The sequence below is a fragment of the Mytilus trossulus genome, chromosome 9, assembly GCF_036588685.1.
Source record: "Mytilus trossulus isolate FHL-02 chromosome 9, PNRI_Mtr1.1.1.hap1, whole genome shotgun sequence".
Lineage (NCBI taxonomy): Eukaryota > Metazoa > Mollusca > Bivalvia > Mytilida > Mytilidae > Mytilus > Mytilus trossulus.
In genome coordinates this window covers 55,742,181-55,766,874 of record NC_086381.1, presented here as the reverse complement: position 1 = coordinate 55,766,874, position 24,694 = coordinate 55,742,181, and the positions used below count along the sequence as shown (strand labels likewise).

Below are 24,694 nucleotides of genomic sequence, written 5' to 3'. Positions count from 1 at the left end.
TAAAAAGCAAATAAGGAACGAATAAGAAACAGGGTATTAACTGAGCGCTGGAACGGGTACATACGCGCCAATAGGGGTCTTTCATCTCTAAGAACACATTATTAACACCAGAGATATGAATTTAATTGAAAATCCTTTGGTAAAAGGTGCAACGTACAACAAACGTTCTATAAGTGAATAGGTAACGAATAGGTAACGAATAGGTAACAGGGTATTTACCTAGCGCTGAAAAGGGTACATGCGCGCTAATAGGATAATTTCATCTCTAAGAACACATTGTTATCACAAGAGACATGGAGACAATTAAAAATCCTTTTCTAAAAGGTGCAACGTACAACAAACGTATTATAAGTGAATAGGTAACAGGGTATTTACCGAACTCTGGAACGGGTACATGCGCGGTAATAGGGTAATGTCATCTCTAAGAACACACTGTTATCACAAGAGACATAAAGACAATTAAAAATCCTTTTCTAACAGGTACAACGTACAACAAACGGATTATAAGTGAATAGGTAACGAAAAGGTAACGAATAGGTAACGAATAGGTAACAGTGTATTCACCGTGCGCTGGAACGGGTACATGTGCGCTAATAGGGTCATTTCATCTCTAAGAACACATTGTTACCACCAGACTCATGGGCACAATTGAAAATCCTTTTCTAAAAGGTGCAACGTACAACAAATATATTAAAAGTGAATAGGTAACGAATAGGTAACAGGTTATTAACGGAGCGCTGGGACGGGTACATGCGCCCCAATAGGGTATTTTCATCTCTAAGAACACATTTTTACCACCAGAGACACGGACACAATTGAAAATTCTTTTCTAAAAGATGCAACGTACAAGAAACGTATTATAAGTGAATAGGTAACGAATAGGTAACGAATAGGTAACAGGGTATTTACTGAGCGCTGGAACGGGTACATACGCGGTAATAGGGTTATTTCATCTATAAGAACACATTATTACCACTAGAGATATGAATTTAATAGAAAATCCTTTTCTCAAAGGTACAACGTACAACAAACGTATCATAAGTGAATAGGTAACGAATAGGTAACGAATAGGTAACAAGTTATTTACCGAGCGCTGGAACGGGTTCATGCGCTCTAATAGGGTCATCTCATCTCTAAGAACACATTGTTACCACCAGAGACATGAACACAATTAAAAAATGATTTATTTCAAGGTGCAACGTATACCTCGTGCATTAAAAGCAAATAAGGAACGAATAAGTAACAGGGTATTATGCGAGCGCTAGAACGAGTACATATGTGCTTATAGGGGTATTTCATCTATAAGAACACATTATTACCACCAGAGATATGAACTTAATTGAAAATTCTTTTCTAAAAGGTGCAACGTACAAAAAACTTTTGAAAAGCGAATAAGTAACGAATAGGTAACAGGGTATTTTCCGAGCGCTGGAACGGATACAAATGCACTTATAGAGTTATATCACCTCTAAGAGCCCAAATCTTCCACCAGTGACAACAAAACAATTGAAAATGATGTTTTAAAAGGTGCAACGTAAGATACTCGTATTATAAGCCTGAAATTAAGTAGTTATTGTTTGTTTTTGTGTTACATATTTCCGTTTCTTTTTGTATATGAAATATTATTTTTGGAAATATTTATGGACCTATTTTGGAAATTCCAACTCCAAATGCCACATCTACCATTGTTGCTCATCATTACTGTGAAGTTTCATGAAGTTTTGAGCATTTTGAGAATTTTGAAAATTTTGGTGTAGTTTCCATGGCAACATTGTAGTTCCAATGATCGCCAAAGTCATCCAACACCTGTATATAGTGGGCACCTACATTGTTTTAAAATATGATGATTCTGAGTTGAAGCATATCCAAACAGTTCACCAAAAACCAAAAACAGATTTTTTTTTTCACAATTGTGCCGTTTCCATGGCAGCCATATTAAACTTTTCAATGCCATAATTAAAAAGGGGGAAGGATATTAAAAATCAAATAAGTAACGAATAGGTAACGAATAGGGAATAGGGAATAGGTAACGAATAGGTAACGAATAGGGAATAGGGAATAGGTAACGAATAGGTAACGAATAGGGAATAGGGAATAGGTAACGAATAGGTAACGAATAGGGAATAGGGAATAGGTAACGAATAGGTAACGAATAGGGAATAGGGAATAGGTAACGAATAGGGAATAGGGAATAGGTAACCAACTTGACGCCCATGTTCAAATACATGTGGATTTACGTGGGAGGTATATTGTAACATCCATTATTATGTATATCTCTGAGTCTGCGCTAAGTATAGATATATCGAGAATTTTCACACAGTGTTGTTTACAAAGCGAAAGAAGCACGTCATATTAGAATACGCATTAAAAACGTTAGCTCGATATCAGCGTGCTTACAGACGAAGAAAAAAAATTGCGATGTTAAGGATCACTACATTTCTATCTTTTCTGTTTGTGTCAAATGGTATTTTTTCCCCAAAGAGTATTTGGCAAAGGGAGGGGGTAAAGTTTTTTTTTAAAATTATTTCTAGTTGTTTTTAACGGATCTGAGATACTACACAAACAAAAATTTAACCTCACCCTTTTTTCAGTAATGCATTTATGAGTGAATCCTTGTTTGAGTATAAAGACCAGTGGCAAATATTTCTGTCAGTGTGTACGTCCAATCGATTAGGGAAGACCTTTTCAAATGAATTATGTGTTCGGCAAAGATGGATGAGTCTAGATTAGGGGTTAATAAGGCTACGTACAGTGTTTTATAACAAATAAATATATCAAGTTTAGACAAATATTTCTGCAAAGAACTTTATTAATAAGTGTTATAAGTATTAATTTTATGTAAAAATTGATTCTTTTTTAAAAAACATGGGAAAATTAAAGTTCTGAATGCCTAGTTTTGTGTACACCTAACCTACACAAGGCCTACATCGACTATCGACTGCATGTAGACAAAACATGATTGAAACTACATGTAAACATTGAGTTTTATCAATGGGAACGTAATTATGTTTAGTTTATGTGTGAGTTACACTAACACAACACCGATCGCGAGTTTAGGTCAATGTGAACACGGCCTTAGTTTACAGAATATAAGAATGCTTTTCCTTTTTTATTCGCAACAATCAGCATGTTTCTTTCCTTACTAAAATGAATCGCCAATAGTTCAGAGAGCCCTTCATTTGCAGATAACAGTCGGTGATGTTTTCCATCAGAAGAGATTAGTATTACATTGTTTGATTTACGTCCTACTACGTATATGTCACCATTTCTATCTACGGTGATGCCTCCTGGTGTCTGCAAAACACTATTTTGAAATGTCCATTGTTTTTTACCTTCTCGATCAGAACATGTAACGGAATTATCGTATGGATTTGTATGATAAAGTTTGTTGCCAAATGTTGTAACGTAGCAAAAAGCTGCCATTTCAACTCCGACTATATTGCTTATAATCTCGTCATTTGGATTGATCATTCGAATTCCTTGATTCAACTCACAATAAATTAAATCCGTTCCACTATATGTTATTCCATATATCCAATCATTTACAGAAATAGTTTTCTTGACTTTTTGATTTTCCATGTCAATAATATAAATACAACTGGAACCAGAAACACCAGATGATACAGCCAAAGTATTGTCTACTGATATGTATGTTACATCAAAGGATGCTGATGGTAATTTTTTCACAAAACTCAATGATCCATTCGCGTTCAGAACGGTTAAAGTACCGTTGTCAAGACTACTGCTAGAAAATACCATCCTTCCATCAGGGAGCAGACATGTACCAAACGTGTAATTGTCCTGTTTCGTCTTAATAATCTTCTGTAACTGTAGATTGATATTTCCAAACGATCTTGGCGGTACTTTTGCCACCATCATTTGAGCTTGGTTTTGCTTTTTCGTTGTAAGCTTAATATTAGACGGTTTACTTTCAACCGTGATTCTTCCAAAATTTTGAATGTCGGAAATGAAATTTTTAATTGCAGTGTTGATACGAAATGACAGACCGGTCTTTTTTAAATTCTCGCTACCGGATATTAACCTGATGTATTCATCTGTGCCAGAAACCTCCTTTTCGATTCGTTGCATAGACAAAAAAGTCTGAAGGTCTGACGCATGCTGTTTGATATCTGAAATATTCCTCTGTAATGTTGCAATCTCCTGTTGTTTTTCTTCTAAAGAATTAAGCAGTTGAAGGATATTTTTACTCTCCTCCTCTTCCGATGTATATAGCTCCATTATTATATCTGCTTGTATTTTGTCGATGTGAATATTGATTGCTGTTCGGATCTCTTGTATTTCCTTCTCGATCTTCTTCCGAGTCTCTGATAATGTCTTGATGTTGTTTTGTCGATCTTTTATGATTTTCTCAATATTTTCGGTTACTTCTGCCAATGTCCGCTCTATTTCAAAGAATTTATTTGATGTCTTGACGTTATGAATGACGTCATTTAGTTTTACGATTTCGTCACATTTGTTGTGTCTTTGAACAATGCAGCTGCTACAACAAGGACATTCATGATTCTTGCAGTAAATTATGTATTTTTCATTGTGTTTGTCACAAAACTGAGATATTTTAACTATATCCTTGGGTAATTTTTCAAATTCAGAAATTGGTATGACAGTATGAGTTCGGGATGATTTCGATAAACTGTGATGCTCCTGGCAGCCTTCGCAAAGTCCTTCATCGCACTCACTACACCAAACCGCAGAAGGTTTGGTGATATGGCGTAAATCACAAACACCGCAACTTAAAGATGAAGTCGCCATAATACAATAGAAAATGATTTTTCTGAAAAAAGTAATGATAAGAGGATGAAGTAGTCATTGTATTGTATCATTAGAACACATCGTTTTGAATTCTTATCGGTTTTCTTATTAATTATCCACTTCTGATGCAGTATCGGAGGCATTTCAATACTTCATTGTTAGGGGAGTCGCTGGTGTGCTGCTACCCCACCCTTTTCATATAATATAGATCTCAGTAATGTAAACCTTTTCTTATATTGCATAGGTTATATTGTAACCTTAATCCATGTAGGCTTTGGTTCGTGCGGTGTATTGAAACAATGGAATATTTAAAGCTAAGATTCTGTGTGTAATGTTAACTAACGTTGAGACTTGATGCAGTTAAAAAAGACATTGTTTTTCATATACAACAAGTAATTGGAACTTTATCGACATAATCATATATTTCTGATAGTTTTCCTCATCCATTCCCATATTTTCGAGCATTTTCGGATGACTTATATGCTTACATTTGAAAATGCCTGTAACAAAGTCAGGAATATTACAGTTCTTGTCCATTCGTTTTTGATGCGTTTTGTTATTCAATTTTGCCATGTCATTATGGACTTTCCAAATTGATTTTCCTCTAAGTTAAGTATTGTTGTGAGTTTACTTTTTATATTATAAGCATAACGGAACAGTTATTATTTATCAGCTGAAGGGGTCAGTGCAAATAAGAAGGGGGTGGATTACCAAAAATATCACATAGCCTTGGGGGTTGCCGTTATAAAATTAATTTTACTGTGCATTGAAAATTTTAAAGTTTGTCAAGTATATAAGTTGTTGATGATATTGAAGTAAGATATTTATTTAGATATTTTCTGTCATTATTAAATCTTTGATAATGAACAGCACAAGCAGGATGCCCAATCTCTCAACATGTTCAAGGAATAGTGTATGTTTACAAAATTTAATAAAAATTAAACACACTAAATATTCTTTCAGATACAGCAATATTTTGGATGTACCACAGGTAAGAACTACCTCATATGTAAAAAAATCTTTTAGTTTTGCTGCTGCTACTTTATGGAATAGTTTACCTGACCACTTCAGAACTGTTAACAGCTTCTCACATTTTAAGAGTCTTGTACAGTCCTGGAGTGGAACAGAATGTTTTTGCTCTGCCTGTAGATAACTTTGTGTTAATATCTATGCTTTTTATGTTGCATTAACAGCCTGCGTTGCAACTGAAATTTTGTTTTTTACCTTTTAAAATTTGAAAGATTTGAAATTTTTACTTTATAAATCATAAATTATTTAAAAATTCATTTTTAAACAGAAAATTTTTAAAAATTTTAGTGCTTCATATATATGTTGTGGTATTTTGCAAGATACATGTATATGCTATTTGCTTAGAGTTAATTTTTGGTGCTGCTTCTTATTATTTATTGCATGCTGCATGCCTTGTTTTATTTGTTATTGCATATGTTTTTATATTCGATGAAAAGCTCATTAGAGCTTATGTTTGTATTGTTTGTCAATATGCCGAATCCAAATAAAGTTTTACTTACTTACTTACTTACTTATCTGATCAATTTTTAAGATTAACAACTGTATAAAACATAAAATGATTCTGAACAGGCAGTAAAACATGTGTATTTCAACTTTCTAAAGCGTTAAAACCCTTTTGATGATATAGTTCTTGGGATAGAGGTAGGACTGAAAAATGGTCATGTACATTCTAAAATCATTTTTTAAATGAAAATGAAGGTATAATTAATTTTTTTTATTATTTTTTTTTTGGGGGGCGGGGGGTCATACTTATGATATATCGTTTTTGAGAGGGGTCATTACGGGGTTTGTAAAAATTATGGGGGGTTGCCAACAAAAAAAAATTTGAAATGAAAAATTTGAAATATTACAAATGCCTGTACCAGATCAGGAATATGACAGTTCTTGTATGATGCGTTTTGTTATTTGATTTTGCCATGTGATTATGGACTTCCGTATTGATTTTCCTCTGAGTTCAGTATTTTTGTGATTTTACTTTTTACCTTCAGCGGATAAATAATGACCATTCCCTAATCACACTTGCACGAGAAGCTTCAAATAGAAATCTTGGTCAAAAGTCTATAACAGAAGCACACAAACAAAGATTAGGTATTACAAAACTGAAAACCGGACCAACTCAATGAGCATATGGGATGTGTGCAGTAAAATAATCTGGAGTTGTTCTCTCTTTGTAACTTTCGTTTTCTGGGGTAGAGAAAAAGTGAAATATACTTACTATTCATATCTTATTTATAGATAAACAAATGATTAATAACAAAACAGTTATACAAATCATGTTAAATTCATTCATTTACCTGTTAATTACGAGTGTTTCATTGTTGTTAATAAAAGGGCGACCAGGAAAGTCATTACGCGACTTATCACGTTACTTTATATGATAAATGGTAAACATGATATACACAAAACTAGTTTAAATGCGCGGTATATTTTAAATGTGTTTGATTAAAAATGAATAATTTATAAATAGAATTTATCATACAAACTTAATTGATTATTTCTTATAAGAAGTAATCTATCACTTTATAAACATACTTATATAGATTATGTGATTGAATAATTGTAGGACATTCATATAGTAATAGTTAAACCAATCTATTTAAAAATAGATCCGTTACAGGGAGCTACCATTTGATTTTTATGGGAGGGGGGAGGGGGCTATGATGAAATTTGGAAAAATAGGCAGGACAGGAGTTTAGAGTAAAAAAAAAGGCAGGATGAGACACTTTCAAAAAAAAGTCAGGACGACAATTTAGGTAAAACAAAAGTCAGGATAAAATAAAATTAAAAAAAGGCAGGACAGAGATTACAGCTAAAAAAAATGCAGGACAAAATTTGTCATCCAAGCTCCCAATGGAAAGTTCACAATTGGAAATCTGAAATCATCTCTTTTGTCGTAAAGTTTTGTTTTCAACCGACCCTCATTGTCAATTTCTAGATGTAAGTCAAGATATGAAGCCGACTTAACTGTATCTGTAGTATCCTTTATCTCCAATTCGATGGGATAGATGCGTTCCACATGGTCACCAAATTTTGAATTGTTTAGTGAAAGATCTATATAGCGGAAAGTAGAGTTAACTGATATTGCTAACTTCGTATATTTCTCCCTAAGAAGTTCGTGTATGAAGTTAGCCTCATAATAATAAAGAAACAAGTCGTCAAGATGAGGGGCACAATTAGTTCCCATTGGAATGCCGACAGCCATGTAATTCATTGCAAACAAAAGCCACGTGTTCCCTCGAAACAGTTACAATTAAAAATCAAATCAAAATGATCCACAAAACAGATTTCATTCAGGAATATCTACTGATTTATCTGTCAAAGAATCTCTACATAGTTCTGACCCTTGACAGGAGCAAAGCGTCGTACATGTAAGATTTTGTTGTCAACAAACACTTTTTACATGGAGATTTGCATGAGTTCTGCTGACATATGCCTTTCAAAATAAACGTGGTGTAATGAGTTAACATTTTTATGGCCAACCGTATTCTAAAGATGTCGGAACAGGGAGATAAACAATGTGTGATGCGGTCAAAATTGCCACTTCACAGAGAGGTAACCTAACTAAACCTACATCTTTCCTCATGGCAAGCTTGACGCGCATTTTATTCATATGATGGAATGCTATAAAGAGATTCTTCAGGTCATACCTTCGAAACTAAATTCTTGCAAAAACAAGGGTTTCATCTTCATCAGCACTGCCAAAACTCTTCTGTAACTACAATAGTCGTGCGTGTCCTTCAAAGTCTTGTAGACGATTTTCTCACTATTCCAAACAGAGACGAAGTTGTGTAGCATCCGGTAAGAGTATGTACAACATGAGGCAGTTTATAAATTGTTGGGGAAAAGCAAACACATATACTAGTAGCTGGTGAATTGGTAAAAAATCTTGTCAAAGTGTAAGGCATTAATTATACGAGTATTGGCCCTTGTTGAGTGCTAATCAAGTTACAGCAGTCATTTACAATTAACATTATTGTCTGAAATAACTTCTACAATTTTGGATTTACAAACGTTCCGGGTAAGTAAAGCCCTTTTTAAGGTGGAAGGGGATTTGTCCTAGTTTTGAAGAAGAAAAACTACCAAAGAAATTATGGAGAGCTTGTTGGTTTTCTTTAACAGAAATAAACTTCTTCCAGTCAGGAATCCTTCTCCCTTCAATAACCTGATACAATTTGGTGGAAGCTGTAGTCTTTGTGCGGCTTTCCTTTTCAGCATAAAACTTTATTTAGTTTTTCATATCGTAGCGGTAAAAATTGTCTGCTACTGTGTACGGTAGAAAAAAGCATTGGGTCGCATGTTTATAATACGGTCAGCTGCAAGGTCACCAAATATTTAACTTTTTTGTTTTTATCTAATCAAAACATTTTAAAAAGCAATGCGATACAACCTCTCAGACTGGTGTACGTTGTGAGTGATGGGCCAAAGGGAGGTTAGGAAAGTGCAAAACGACATCAGAATCGAACTGGTTCACCAAATCAGGAATTTCAACAAACGCTACAACAAATTGCTGGCAGATTCCATCATGAACTTATGAAGCAACGTTTACTCTTTACAGTAGAATAAGTGATTCAGTACTTCTTCTCTGGCACACAATACTCTTTTCAAGATTAAAACACATGATTTGCCTTTTTTACATGGTCATTTTTATAAATTTTCTATTACAAAACTTTGATATATTCGAAAAACTAAGGATTTTCTTATCCCAGGAATCGATTAACTTAGCCGTATTTGGCACAACTCTTTGGAATTTTGGTCCTCAATGCTCTTCAACTTCGAAACATTTTTTATTTGAGCGTCAATGATGATTTATAAGTAGACAAAAAACGCGTCAGGCGTATAGCATTATAATCCTGGTTTCTTTGACTAGTACCTGGGGGTCAACTATATGTTCCTGATAGGACCTAATAGTAAAGGACTTCCTAATTCAAACATTTTTCAGATAATTACATGTTTTGGTTCTTCATTTTTGAAATAAGTAAAAAGAAAAAAAAACATATCAAATAAACATACGAAAATAATAAATCTTTTAAAAATACATAAAAACACATTAACCAACACGAAATAGGGCTATGAACTAACAAACAAGATCGAATTGAACAAATTTTAGCAATGAATCAAAGAGCTGATAGCTCTGAAGTGGAAGAAGGTGAATAAAAAGTAACTTGAATTACCATAAAAGCAGCCCCACTTTCCCAGGCTGCTTTGTTCCATTATTGTTAAAATGTATTTTTTTCTTCAAACAAGAAAAGTTCATAAGTACATGGATTTCCCATCCGTACAATCTCTTTCTATGTTCAGTTGACTATGAAAATTAGGTAAAATCTTTAATTTGGCAGTAAAATTAAGAAGATCATATCATAAGGAACACATGTGTACTAAGTTTCAAGTTGATTGGAGTTCAACTTCAACAAAAACTACCTCGACCATAAACTTTATAACCAGAAGCAGGACGGATGGACAGACTAGAAAACATATTGCCCATAAATGGAGCATAAAAATAGTAAGACTTGTTACATACCCGCCAACTTTTGAAAGTTCCCATATGGGTTTTTACTGCACAACAACAATTTTAAAGGTTACAATTTTAGCGACGTATTTTGCAAGATCTGGATTGTCTAGAAAAAGTGTCATATTTGTATGATGAACTTACATGCCTTTTCCTTAAGTCTGTTTGCATGATTCTAGTTATATATTAAATCGGTAGAAAAAATATGCATGAAGCTATGAAAGGGTCTATTTTCCAGATTAAGAATATTAGATGCTTGTTGAAATTTCCAATTTTGAATAATGCACAAAGATGAACCTTTAACAGGTTGGGAACAACACTCCAAATGAGGGTAACCTAACTGGAAGATCATCACAACCCACTGTAAAAAATGAGCACAAAAAAGTCATTTATATTCATATTATTTGATAAGACTTTTCCCCAAGAACTATGCATCTATTAAGTACTGAATGGTCAAATCATCATGTTTTTTATCGACATAAATTTTGTCGTAAATGTAACCAAATGATGTAGAAATTGTGTTTTTTCTTCAAATTTCCATCAAATTGTAATGTTTATAGTTCCCTTATTGCCTCTCTATTTGAATAAAATAAAATAATAAGAAGAATCTGTTTCTTGTTTTGTTTTGTTTGTGTTCACTGCTTGCAAATGAATCATTATATTTATATATCTTATCTGTATATATTTTTGTTCATGTCTCCATCTCCTTTTCATTTGTAAATGTTTAGACAAATAAGAAAGAAATAAGCTCCACATGTATATTTGCAACATCGTAATTTAATTAAAAAAATAACATACACTAACACTAGTACTGCATGGATTTTAAGCATTATGAAAGTCATATTTGTAGAAAGCTTAAAAAGACTTAAAAAACGTGTAAAATGTCTTGCTATTTCTTAGCTTACACAATAAAATCTTATATAAACTAACATTTACACATTTAAATTTTAAAATTTTACTAGAAACAAGGATTTGTATAGTTAGACTACAAATCCTTGCTAGAAATAAATTTGACTACTAGACCTTTTAGTAGTATAGTTGTTCATATTGTATGTTGAGTTCTAATGAATCAGAAACAAATGTATGATATAAACTTCAATGTAATCCTTGAAAGGAGGTCTAGATTGCTAAAATAATGTATAAATTTTAATTTTTTTATTTGTCCAAAATCATTTAAATTCATTTAATTAACATCATTTTATGATTATTTGATTAAAATGTTAATCATTTATAGTCTTTTTACAATTTACATTTTTAAAAGCAAAATAACTGAAAACAGGCTAAAACAACGGGAAGTAACAAAAAAGTATTTCAATATTCCCAATACACATCGTTTTGATAACACAACGGCAGTTAGCCGGAGGTAAACATCGTTGATTACCAGTATGTTTGACACCCAAGCTGTCAAGTGAAGCCATATAATTATACATTTTCTTTGATGTTCAGGTAAAATTTAACACAGGTGTCAATTACACCCGTGCAGTAGTAAGAAATGATTAAATATGGCGTCTGAAAATTTTCATTCATGAAATATTTCATACACGGGAGTTTTTTCTCCTAAACGGAGACCCCTGAAAACGGGAGTTTTGTTCTCCCGCCGGGAGGTTCACATGTATGTTACGAAGGGCATCTAATTCACATGACAAAGGAAAACCATGAATAAAGACAACACTTTATATATCCTTTTTATTTATATAAAAATAAAATCTTCTTGTCTGTAGGATTGCAAATTTGTAACTTCAAGGGCGAACTTGTAAACAGGGCGAGTTGTCCCGATACCAAATTCACGCATGCGTAATACAAATATCTACAGTTAAAACATCCTGTTACAAGTTAACAAATAACGTTCATGTGGATGAGATGAAATCTAATAATTTACATAAATAAAAGGGTCATATTTACGATAGTGATTGTTTTACAATCATAATTTACAAATTAAATGATTCAGATGCCTAATCATGTGTAAAAATCGGTGTCAGTAATCTAAGTTGTTTTGAAATTGTAATATACGAAATGAATGCGGCATACAGAACCTCAATGCCAAGGGTCGGCCCCTTAAGTCTTCAGAAGACTTGACGTCTTCTTCCACTAAAAATCGTTGTGATACGAAATATCATTTATAGATTAAAATACTAGTATCGGTCCGTTTCAGTATTTTGGTACAAGTCGAATTTCAAGAGGAAAATCTGTATCTTCATTTTTTGTAGTGTATATTTTGTTTCAATGCACAAGTCAAAAAATGTGTCCGCGATAAATGATTTTGAAATTGTTGCTTAATAAAGGTTTGAAATATCATATAAATGTTGATTATTTTACATTTTGCATAAAAATAAATGATGAAAAAGTATTGCAACGTACTCTTTTGAATGAAAAATACTCTTAGTGTTCAATTTGTACAGAAACTCTTCAATAACGGATTAATTTTGTTTTAAACTTTGTTTGAAATTGTAAAAATAAGGTGAAACAACAATGTATATAATAACAAAAAGCATATCACGAATGTATTTTTAGAATGTAGGCCTAAAATCTTTTGAAAGTTTTTTTTTTTTTTAAATAAGGGAACGAACTTCAAAGCCCATTTTACAAAAATTGCACCGTACGATTTTTTGACGACGCAAGCTTTGAACTATCGATACTGTGATTTATAGCCGTATAGTCCGAATGACGATTACACTCCTTAAATAAGCGACTTTTCCTTACTTGGTCACCTTACTATAAGTACCACAGAAATAAAGAGTGCCACTATGCATTCTGTCGTTACAGCACATACCGTTATTCTATTGAAACTGCCGTAGCACCCGTATGGTATCATGATGAAAGTGTTATGACTAACATTCTACTCGATGAAGAACTTGTAGCAAAACTCCAATTCAAACCAACTGGTATAGTAAGCATGCACATTTCTGCATTTGGCGGGAAAGAAGGTGAGGTACGCAACCTGGAGAAAGCAATATTATTGATTGAGACCGAAAGAAGAGAAAGAATTTCGATGGAAGTAGTTATTGTACCGAAAATTGCCGCACCGATACATAAAAAGAAATAGGTAAACATCAACAGCTTGTCCTATTTACGAGGATTACAACTTGCCCTCCCAGTTACGAAGGATAAATATTTCGCGTCTCGTTGGAGCAGATTACTACTGGTCTATAGTCAAAGATGAAGTAATTCGAGTTAACAGCTGTTAAATCCAAAATAGTCTACTTGCTATCAGGACCGTTGAGCACAGATATTAACAATACACAATGACACTTCACGATGATGAATGTATGGATCAAAGATACACAACTAGACAGGTACGTGAAAGAGATAGAAGATATTTCGTTAAGTTCGAAAGTTAAATTACTACCGCTTGTATAACAATTACGTTTATATCTGGATGAAAATGGAATCATACGATGTAAAGGCAGAATACAAAATTCATCTCTAGAAGAAAACGCGAAGTTTCCTACTATATTACCAAAGAACCACAAACTTACAGATTTTTTTTATTATGAACGCACATTTAGGAAATCTACATGCAGGAGTCGGCCAAACAATAACACATATAAGGCAATCATACTGGATACCGGCAATTCGACAATGCGTGAACAATGTTTAACGTAAATGCATACAGTGCCAAAAAATAATTGGTAAACCGTACAACAGCCCGGAACAACCACCACTACCAAAGCAGCGAGTTAAGTACACCATACCATTTTGCACAACTGGAATAGATTTTACAGGACCTCTACACATCAAGGATACATCAACACACCCGCAGAAGGTATATATATGTTTATTCACATGTGCATATATACGAGCTATACATTTGGAACTTGTACCTGATTTGTCATTAAACACTTTTATCCTAGCATTTAGACGTTTTATCAGCCGAACAGGAACACCACAAACTATTTATTCCGATAACGCACCTAGATTTGTAGCCGCATCAAATGCACGTCAAAGTCAGCTGAATTCAAATATCAACTGGAAATTCATTTCGAAAGGAGCGCCGTGGTATGGTGGATGGTTGGAACGTCTAATTGGCATTAACAAAAAGTGTCCTAAAGAAATTTTTTGGTAAGGCACTCGTAAGCGAACAATCTTTGACAACAATACTCACGGAAATTGAAACTACTATCAACAATCGCCCACTTACAAATATAATTTCCGACATAAGAGATCCCGAACCATTGACGCCATCTCATCTTTTACACGGGATGATAATTACGACGTTAGAGATGCAAAACGACAAACACAACGCAAATATTCAAGAACTTAATACGATCACAGCAAACAAATTATTTGAAAGAAAAGGACTTTCATTAGACCATTTCGACAAACGTTGGTCTAATGAATATCTTGCCGAATTACATGAATATCATCGAGCCTCCGGGAAACAAAATGGATAAGTAAACATCGGGGATGTAGTTCAAGTAGGAAGTCAATCACCACGACTTTTATGGATATAAGGAACAATAGGAGACGTCATCAAAGGAGGAGATGGACTCATTCGAGCAGCAAAAGTACGGACTTCTAGAGGACTAGTTACCGCACGACCCATTGTGAAGTTATATACATTAGAACTATAGTAATTGTTAAACGATTTTTATGAAGGACAGTTTACGTAAAGTGAAATTACAAAAACACTTTCAGTGTGATCTTTTTGTAAAACTTTAATAGTTTTGATAATTTATCATGTTGATTTTTTTTTTTATTTCTTATGCATTTTGAGGCCCCCAGAATGTCGTGAATATAGACGAAGAGACAGTAGAACGTTATGTAATTTAATTGTTTCCCGTAATTGCACGCACACTTTGTTTGTATGTAACGTAACGTTATTGTTACGTATCTATATATCGTACGATCATAAAGCATATCAACTAGCAAGACGTTATTTTCTTCCACAATTATTACAAAGTTGATAACCCTCACTATACCCAGAGTTTTATGTGCAGTTAATAAAGACCTGGATAAAAGCAATGAAAAAACTAAACAAAAGCCTACCATGTTTTTGGGAAATAAGGAAACAAATAATTCAGGGCAATATATATATATATATATATCAACATCAACAATAAACGTTTACTGTTTAAAAACTGGATACAAAGCAAAGCTGGTTATAAATGATTTAAAGATGGACATATATCCTCAGACCTCATACTAAGTAAACTAAAAAATAAGAAAAACTGGATAGCTGAGCTAACAAAACTGAATAAAGCATTCCAAAAACAAAAGAAAATGTTAACATCATAAACAAAAAAAACTATTCAAACCCTAAATGATCATGACATTTATAACTTCTTACTTGAAACAAGGAAATGCAAACACCTATAGGCTTTTTAGAATGGAAATCATATTTTACAATAGAAAATACTAATCAAGTTAGTTATCAAAGGTACCAGGATTATAATTAAGTACGCCAGACGCGCGTTTCGTCTACACAAGACACATCAGTGACGCTCATATCAAAATAGTTATAAACCAAACATATACAAAGTTGAACAGCATCGAGGATTCAAAATTCAAAAAAGTTGTGCCAAATACGGCTGATGTAATCTATGCCTGGGATAAGAAAATCCTTAGTTTTCAAAAAAATCAAAGTTTTGTAAACAGGAAATTTATATAAATAACCGCATAATTGATATTCATGTCAACACCGAAGTGCTGACTACTGAGCTGGTGATACCCTCGAAGACGAAACGTCCACCAGCAGAGGCATATGACACATTAAAATTTATTTTTAGATGATCATAGATATAAAACATTTAGATGGAAACTACTTCATTATATACTTCCCTGTCATCAATTATTAAAACAATGGCATATAGTAGAAACAGATACTTGCTTACACTATAAACATATAGAGAATTATGAATAGTTCGTCCTCAAATGTTCATATTTTGAATTGTTATGGAAAAAAGTACAACAAATTCTTGAGAAATTGAATATTGGAAGACATTTTATTAATCTGAAAAGCATAGCTTTGGGATATAAAATGAATGATAAAGAGTACTATGAACTCAATTTTCCTTTAACTAGCATCAGTTATACCATTCATGTATACACATGGAAAAAAGTATTGCAACACCTTGATTTTTAAAAACTTGAAAAATTAGTCTATTATTTTGGATGGAATATGATTTAATATTTGTAAAATAATATTGGATCGTAGTTAATGATAAAATTGGCTTTTAAAAAACGAACAAAAAATGTATGAAAAAAAAGTTTTATTTCACCAAAATTTTTATAATTTTATAACAAAATGAAGTGTTTTTTGTTAAAAAAAAATGCATTTTACAACTTTTACTGTAGCCGAACTTAACAGTGTCAGACATTTCAAAATTAATCTTTAGATGATTGTTCACATCATGGTTGATCTTTATACGCCAAAGAATTAGTACTTTGTGTGCAGCCTCCATTCAAACGAATAACCGCATCTTAACGTCTTCTGATTCCTGCCATTAGTCGACAAATTTGTTGCTAAACTAGCAGCAACCATTCTTGACGAAGGGTATTGTTTATTTCGTGACTTGTTTGAACGGGGTGTCCTTTCATGCACTTTACGATCATTAGTGTCCATTAAATGTTCGATATGGTTAAAATTCGGGCTACGATTGGACCAAGGAAGATAAACCGAATTCCATTGGAACAATGGATCTTCCTCCACGACACTTACTTCCAACTTTGGTGAGCTCTGCACTATATTTGATACGAGAATCTGTGTGTCTGTTCGTAGGCAAAGGTCTCCGAAATGGTATTATCGCACTATAACCAGTAGCGATGAGCCGATCTCGACCAGTTCTTGTTTAAAGGCTCCTGTATGGTCATCATTCTCTTTTTAGGATTGCATTGTTTGCAATGGGTTTCCTTCAGACCAACCTTCATTATGCTTTATTTTCCCTAGCGGATGTGATAGGGAGTCTTCTTGACCTCGGAAGGTCTTTAACATCGTTTCTTGCCTGATTTTTATTCTCAAAACGACTTATAGTGGAATGGTGATGACCAACAATACGGGCAATTATCACAGCGACATACCTGCTTTTCCCTCATGCTGGATATCTGCCATTTTGCTGCAGTTATGAGTTGTAGATGACCAATTACAATGTGTCAATAACATAAATTTATAAACTTGGTTATTTTAAGTGTTGAAAACAATGAGGATGAAAACATCTGTTTTAGTGTTTACGAGTACAGTAGCTGCATGTGCAGATAAGAACTGATAGAGTCGATATTTATTGATTAAACTCAGGTGATATTTAAATAATGTTCAACTAGTTCTATTTCAACAAATTTATTAACAAAAAAATAAAAAGTGTTTTTTTTTAATTTGAATTTCAATTTGGTGTTGCAATACTTTTTTCCATGTTTATATATAAAGTAGGGATGGCAACGAGTACTCGGTCAGAGGTTCTTTTTAGTTCCGTTGAAATATCCCCCTCGTAATGATACTGAATAAAATCAATTAACAACATAATTATGTTTTTCTGAGGTTACTATTTGTTAAAGTAGTACCAGCAACGTCCCTTCCTTCCAATGAAAAGTTTTCACGTGGCACTGCACAACTTAAAAAAAAAACATAAAAAGTCAAACAGTCTTTTGTCTGAAATTGTTGACCAGATCACATTTCTAAACATGAACAAAATCAAAGTGACCTGCAGTGAGTCCTACGCAACTGATTAGAGACATTTATAAGATTAAGAAAGTACAGATGGTTGTTTTATTTTACCTAGGTACCTATGCAATACATTAAATTTAAGGAACTCAAACCACACAATATTTGAACGAATCTTTATTCACGATATTAGGCAAACATATCTAATAAAAATATTTCAAATGTTTACTTTTTCTGTAGTCACTAAATCATAATTGCAATATTATTCAGTTTACTGAATATAAAAATGCTTCTCCCCTTCCTTTATTTGCAACAATCAACATATTTCTTTCCTTACTAAAATGGATCGACGATGGTTCGGAGAGTCCTTCATTTCCCGATAACAGTTGTCGGAATTGTTTTCCATTGGGAGAGATTATTATGACATTGTTTGACTCACGTCCTACTACATATATATTACCATCGTTATCTACGGAGATGCCTCCTGGTGTCTTCAAAACACTTTCATTTTGAAATGTCCATTGTAATTTACCTTGTAGATTATAACATGTAACGGTGTTTTTATCCGGGTTGGTATGATACAGCTTGTCACCAAATGTTGTAACGTAGCTTTCGGCCTGCATTTGACCTACGACTATATCGCTTATGATCCCGTTATGAGGATTTATCGTTCGAATTCCTTGATGTCGCCCAGAATAAATTAAATCGGTTCCATAACATGTTATCCCATATATATACTCATTTACAGAAATAGTTTTCTTGATGTTTTGGTTTTGCATGTCAATAATATAAATACACTTTTCACCAGCACCTCCAGTTGAAACAGCCAAAGAATTGTTTTCCTTAATATATGCTACATCAAAGGATGGTGGCAATTGGACGTTGAAATTCACCGATCCGTTTGCGTTCAGAACAGTTAAAGTAGAGTTTCTATTATTACTGCTTGAAAATACCATCCTTCCATCGGGTAGCAGATATGTACCTTTATTTGATTTGCTTTCTTTTGTGTTAATCGTCTGCTGAAAGTTTAGACTGATATTTTCAAAAGATCTTGATGGTACTTTTGTAACCATTATCTGAGCTTGCTTTTGATTTCTTGTAGTAAGCTCAATATTGGACGGTTTACTTTCAACTATTATCTTTCCAAAATTTGGGATGTCGGAAATGAGTTTTTTAATTGCAGTGTTGATATTTAATGACAGGACGATCTGATTCAAATTCTCGTTACTTGAAATTGACATGATGTATTCATTCTTGCCAGAGACCTTTTTTTCAATCCGTTTCATTGACAAAAAAGTCTGAAGATCTGACGCATGCTTTTTGATATCAGAAAGGCTCCCTTGCAATATGGCAATCTCTTGTTGTTTTTCATCTAAAGAATTTAATAGTTGACGGATTTGTTTACTCTCCTGGTCTGCTGATGCATATAGTTCCTTTATTATATCTGCTTGTATTTTGTCGATATGATTATTGATTGATGTTCTAGTTTCTAGGATTTCCTTCTCAATTTGTTTCCGAGTCTCCGGTAAAGTTTTCAGATTGTTTTGTCGGTCTTCCCGGATTTTTTCAATATTTTCCCCGACTTCCTTTAATGTCTGTTCGATCTCAAAAAATGCATTTGACGATTTTACGTTATTGATGACGTCTTCTATTTTCAAAATTTGTTGGCATTTGTTGTGACTTTCTACAATGCAGTTTCTACAACAAGGACATTCATGCATCTTGCAGTAGATGCTTAACTTCTCATTGTGCTTGTCGCAGAACTGACTAATCTTTACTACATCACTTGGTAATTTATGATATTCTGTAATTGGTATAACCGTATGATTTCGTGATGCTTTAGATAAACTGTGGTGTTCCTGACAACCTTCGCAAAGTCCTTCATCACATTCAGTACACCAAACTGCAGAAGGATTGGAGATATGACGTAAATCACAAACACTGCAACTTAAAGATGAAGTCGCCATAATACAATAGAAAACGACAACCTTAAAAATAAAATAGTATAATAAGAGCATAAAGTCGATATTTTATTGTGTCAGAAAAAAATCATTGGCTTGAATTCCTCAAGTTATTTTTATTTGTATTCCACATTAAATTTTAGTATGAATGGATTTTTTTACAGTTTATTTTGCAGTGATAGCTAGTTTGAAAGGTTGATGCCATTAGATGAATTTTCTTAATTCACTATTATACTTTAATAAACGATTCGAGAAAGATGTGAAAATTGTCACATTTAATTAAAGTTCCTCTTAATTGCATTAAATTAACTGTAGTACATAAGCTAATAGGCTTTCTAAATTCTCGTTTTTTTAATAGAGATTGGACCATTGGTTTCCTCGTTTTAATAGATTTACACTCAGTCTGGTAATATTTGAAGCCCTTTATAGCTTGCTGTTTGGTGCGAGTCAAGGCTCCGTGTTGAAGACTGTATTTTGACCTATAATGGTTATTCTTTTACAAATTGTGACTTGGGTGGATATTTGAATCATTGGCACTCATACCACATCTCCTTGTGTTCCTCTTTTCACTCCAATAGCCAAAAGGTTTATTTGGTTTATCTAAATCAATTGATGTGTGAAATTCCTACTTTTGGAATGTTTCGAAAACTTCATTAAAATGGTTTCCATATGTTGTTTTGTTGGTGTATTGTTGTTGGGGTTTTTAGGTCTTTTTTGCCATAGTGTTGACTTTTCACTTTTTATATATCTTTCGCCTCTCTATTTGAAAAGTCTAATAGAGATAACCCCTTTTCAATCTCTCAAACTCTGCAGTTTTACAATTTCACAAGGCAGTGAATTTTTTCTCCCTGTCTGATTGTAATGAATTAACTTATATGTACACCTAACAGTACGTACAGTACAGTAAGTGAAAATGGTGATATATAAACTTAATTGTTTTTTCTTCTTCTAAGAAATGGAAATATAATAAACAAACTCGAACGAGATACCATGTTAATAGTAATTATAAAAATATCAAATGGGAATGGATAAACTGTAAAGTTTGGATCAAGATATTTTTCTTTCACAAATTAATACATAGTTTTGGCTCAAAATCTTTATTTATTGAGTCATTGCTGTTTGATCTTCATCAACACACAGAACAAAAAAAAATACAATGAGGGATGAAGAGCTACCATTTGTACTGCCACTTTAAAAGAACTATATGTTTGATAAGGCAGAACTTTTGCCTAGAAAAAGCCCCCAATAGACCAATTAGACGGTTTTTGTGGTATAATAGTCCCTTCGCGACATTCCCCTTCCACGAGGTTAAAGATTAAACATGTTGCAATTCTCATTTTATTATTTTAATTTTAATCGGCTTTGGCTGATTGTTTAAACATTTCATATGGTCAAACAAACTTACGCAAATTGGTGTTGCAAAATTATGCTGCCTTGGCCCTACAACCCATCCCCCCTCCCACCCCCAAATTGTATATGTTTACAGCTGCTTTTTTCTTTTTCATACCTTGTGTTGTATTTATGTTTGTAAGGCTTGCATACAAATCATGGCCGAGAGCAAGGATTTGTATAGTGAGAGTCGAGAGTCAGACAGATTAAGAAATCAATGCATATGACTTGTACATTTTGATTGGTGGTTTGAATGGAGTGAAGATAGAAGAGTGAAGGTTGAATCGTGAATAGCACACATAGAAACAACTGCCATTTTCAAAAGACGCCTAGTGAGATTAGGGAAATACTTTTGAACCTATTAGACAATAGACAATATTTTATTCGCACAAACACATTTACATTAAATGGTTATGGCATACAAAATTAAGACAATAAACTTACAATAGTTAAATTGATTACAATTATATTAGAGTGACAGTGGTATTCACAGCAAAGAAGAAAAAAGGCTATAAATATCAACAGTTAACACATTATTAATGTTCATGAACAATTGAAAAAAGAACACAAACAAATATTAGGTTGGCATTGCATATTAAAAGAAATACAAGTTATGCAGATGTTCTTAATAAAAGACAATCATTAATATACTTTATGGTGATTTTTATAATGACTGGTAGACTGCTATTTAAAAGTACAGTCAAATGCTTAAGTGTTATAGTGGACTGCAATTTAATAAAATTGAAATTAAGATTTTTATTAATATTTTGTATATAGGTATCCCTTAATGATGTATAGCATGGACAGATTGAGAAGAAATGGTATTCATCCTCAATTTCTTGTCTGTTACAGGATAAGCAAATGCGTTTACTTCTTTCAATGTTGGTATAACGCCCTCTTTCAATTGCTAGGGAATGTGCACTTAGTTTAAATTTACTGAAAACTGATCGGTCAGTTTTGAATTTACATATATCAATATATGGGGGCTGACTAAATATTAAGCATAATCAGAGACATATAATGTCTCTGGCATAATCAAACATGCCACGAAGGAGCTTTAAAATGAAATATTGTTCAATAGTCTATAAGAGAGACAAAAAAACAAAGATAAATGATTACGACACTGATAACCGGGATACACAAATGTGCATATGAGAGATGTACGCAAGACCAAGTAAAATAAGCTGGAGTTGTTCTCTCTTTGTCACTTTCGTTTTTTGTGGTAGGAAAGGAGTATAGGATTATACTTACCATTATTATCTTATTTTTAGATGAACATTGATTGATATCAAAACATTTATACAAATCGTGTTAGATTCAGTTATTTACCTTATGTATCCGAATATGTCATGCCTTTTTGGTAAACGACCGACCAGGAAAGTAAATACACGGCTGATCACGTGACTTTATATGAAAAACGATAAAAATGATATGTTCGATTGCGGGTATATTTCAAATGTGTTTTATCCAACAGTTAATTACACACATAATGCTGAAACTTACTACGAATTCATGCATTATTTCTTTGGAACGTTTGCATTGCGTGAAACTATTTTCACTTAAGTTAATTTGGTGATAATGATGATCAATATCATATGTCCCAGTGAGGTCAAATGAACATAAAAATCTTATTTTAGAAATATCAAGGATTTGTAACTATACAAATCCTTGGAAATATATTAGAATAGATAACCGTTATATAGATAACCGTTATATGTATCGCAAATATTAACTGAATCTTAATTTTAAAGTCATACAAACAAAAAATGAGGACGAAATTACAGGTCTTTCTCGTATACGACTTCACACTAACGTCGCAAATCAGTCCGCGCGTTAAGTACTGCGTATCTATAATACTAAAATTACGAAGTCCAATTTTTCAGCCGTCATCACGTTAAAACGACGAATCAAAGAATTCAACTTTATATATCACTAATATAGTACAAAGGTGTAGATTGAAAATTACACCACTCCAGGCCCCTTTGATTTCCACGTAATTAATATTGCCAATAATTAAGAAGTTCCGGGTCGAGTCCGATACCGATACCAATAGTATATTCACCTGTTACCTATTACCTAATCTGTACGTTCCGCATCTGACAGGCGCACCACCAAACGGTGTATTCAGGGTTAATATGCTATATACACGGGTCATAATCACAGGGTTGACACTACTAAATTGTCAAATAGCTACCTATTGTAGTATTTTAATCAGTAAGACTTTCTAAGATAACAAGACTAAAAATGAGGAACAGTTTTCAATTTGTTAGTGGGCATACATGACGTAAAACAGCAAATCAAAGAATTCATCTTTATTTATAACTAATATAGGACAACGTTGTTGATTATAAAATACTCCATTCCAGGACCTTTTGTTTTCCAAATAATTAATATTACCAATAATTGATAAGTTCCAGTTCGACGGGTTCAAACAGAAAGATTTGAAAGCAGAGAAAAACTGTGTATCTTATAATCGGCATGACTTTATCAGATGACAATACTAATACTAAAATAAGGCTTGCGCATAGCTATATACCTTAATTCAGTCACGGACCCGCGATATCACCAAACGGTGTATTTAGGATTATGCTATATACACGGATAATAATCACAGGGTTGACACTACTAAATTCAAAGTGACGGGTGTGTTCTAGTTGGTATATATAATTCATGTCACAACCCGCAAAGACATGTAAGTGAAGAGTAACTTCCAACATCCAGAGAACGAACTTGAATATTATCGTTAACATTCTTCTTTCAACTGCAATATGAGCTATCAAAATGAGGTAACAGAAAAACAAACATGTCACATGATTATTTCTGAAGTAAGGACAACGAGGGGTAACTCTAAAATTTCTTAAATGAACAGTGTGTTTATTCTTCATGTAATCATGATTATCATATCCAAAATGTCATGTCTTATAATAATTATATTACGTGTTCTTTCAGTTTCGTAAATAAGAATTAAGGTATCCAGAAATTGAAGGAATATAGCTGTTCCGGGCCATATGAGTATGTGTACTATACGCGTATGCATGGTCATGACCGTATGGGTATATACTCATATGATCCGACGGTCCATACGCGTATGGTCGGACCGTACGCGTATGGTCGGGGTAATTAGAAAGTTTACAGAATACTTAACTCTTCATAAGGTATGACCCTTCTAGTTGGCAAGTCATTGAAAAAACGATAGCAAAGGTCATTTCATTATACTAAAATGATAAAACGTTTAAATGAATAAAAATAAACAGTTTCACGCATTTTATTCTACTCACTAGTCACAATGACTTGAGAAGACTTTTTCCAAAATTTCTTAAAGAACTGGTATGTAATGTCCCAAGTATTCACCGATATCGCTCCGCGCAGCTGCTTCGAAGGCTAGAAAAAGATCGTACACAACCAAGACGTGCAATTTTAATGCAGAAAAGATATGGTTCTGCG

At 33.3% G+C, this 24,694-nt stretch overlaps 2 protein-coding genes across 2 annotated transcripts; both read right to left on the bottom strand.

Moving 5' to 3' along the window:
• Positions 1–3,075: 3,075 nt before the first annotated feature.
• Positions 3,076–7,157, bottom strand: LOC134684773 (uncharacterized). The gene is made up of 2 exons (XM_063544080.1): positions 7,095–7,157; positions 3,076–4,792 (listed from the first exon to the last, which is right to left on the bottom strand). The coding sequence occupies exon 2, from the start codon at positions 4,768–4,770 to the stop codon at positions 3,076–3,078; it is 1,695 nt and encodes a 564-aa protein (XP_063400150.1). The 5' UTR covers positions 4,771–4,792; positions 7,095–7,157.
• Positions 7,158–18,094: 10,937 nt separating this feature from the next.
• On the bottom strand, positions 18,095–19,882 carry LOC134684016 (uncharacterized). Its single transcript, XM_063543313.1, has one exon. It carries the CDS (start codon positions 19,865–19,867, stop codon positions 18,167–18,169), a length of 1,701 nt encoding a protein of 566 aa, XP_063399383.1. The 5' UTR covers positions 19,868–19,882; the 3' UTR covers positions 18,095–18,166.
• Positions 19,883–24,694: the final 4,812 nt, after the last annotated feature.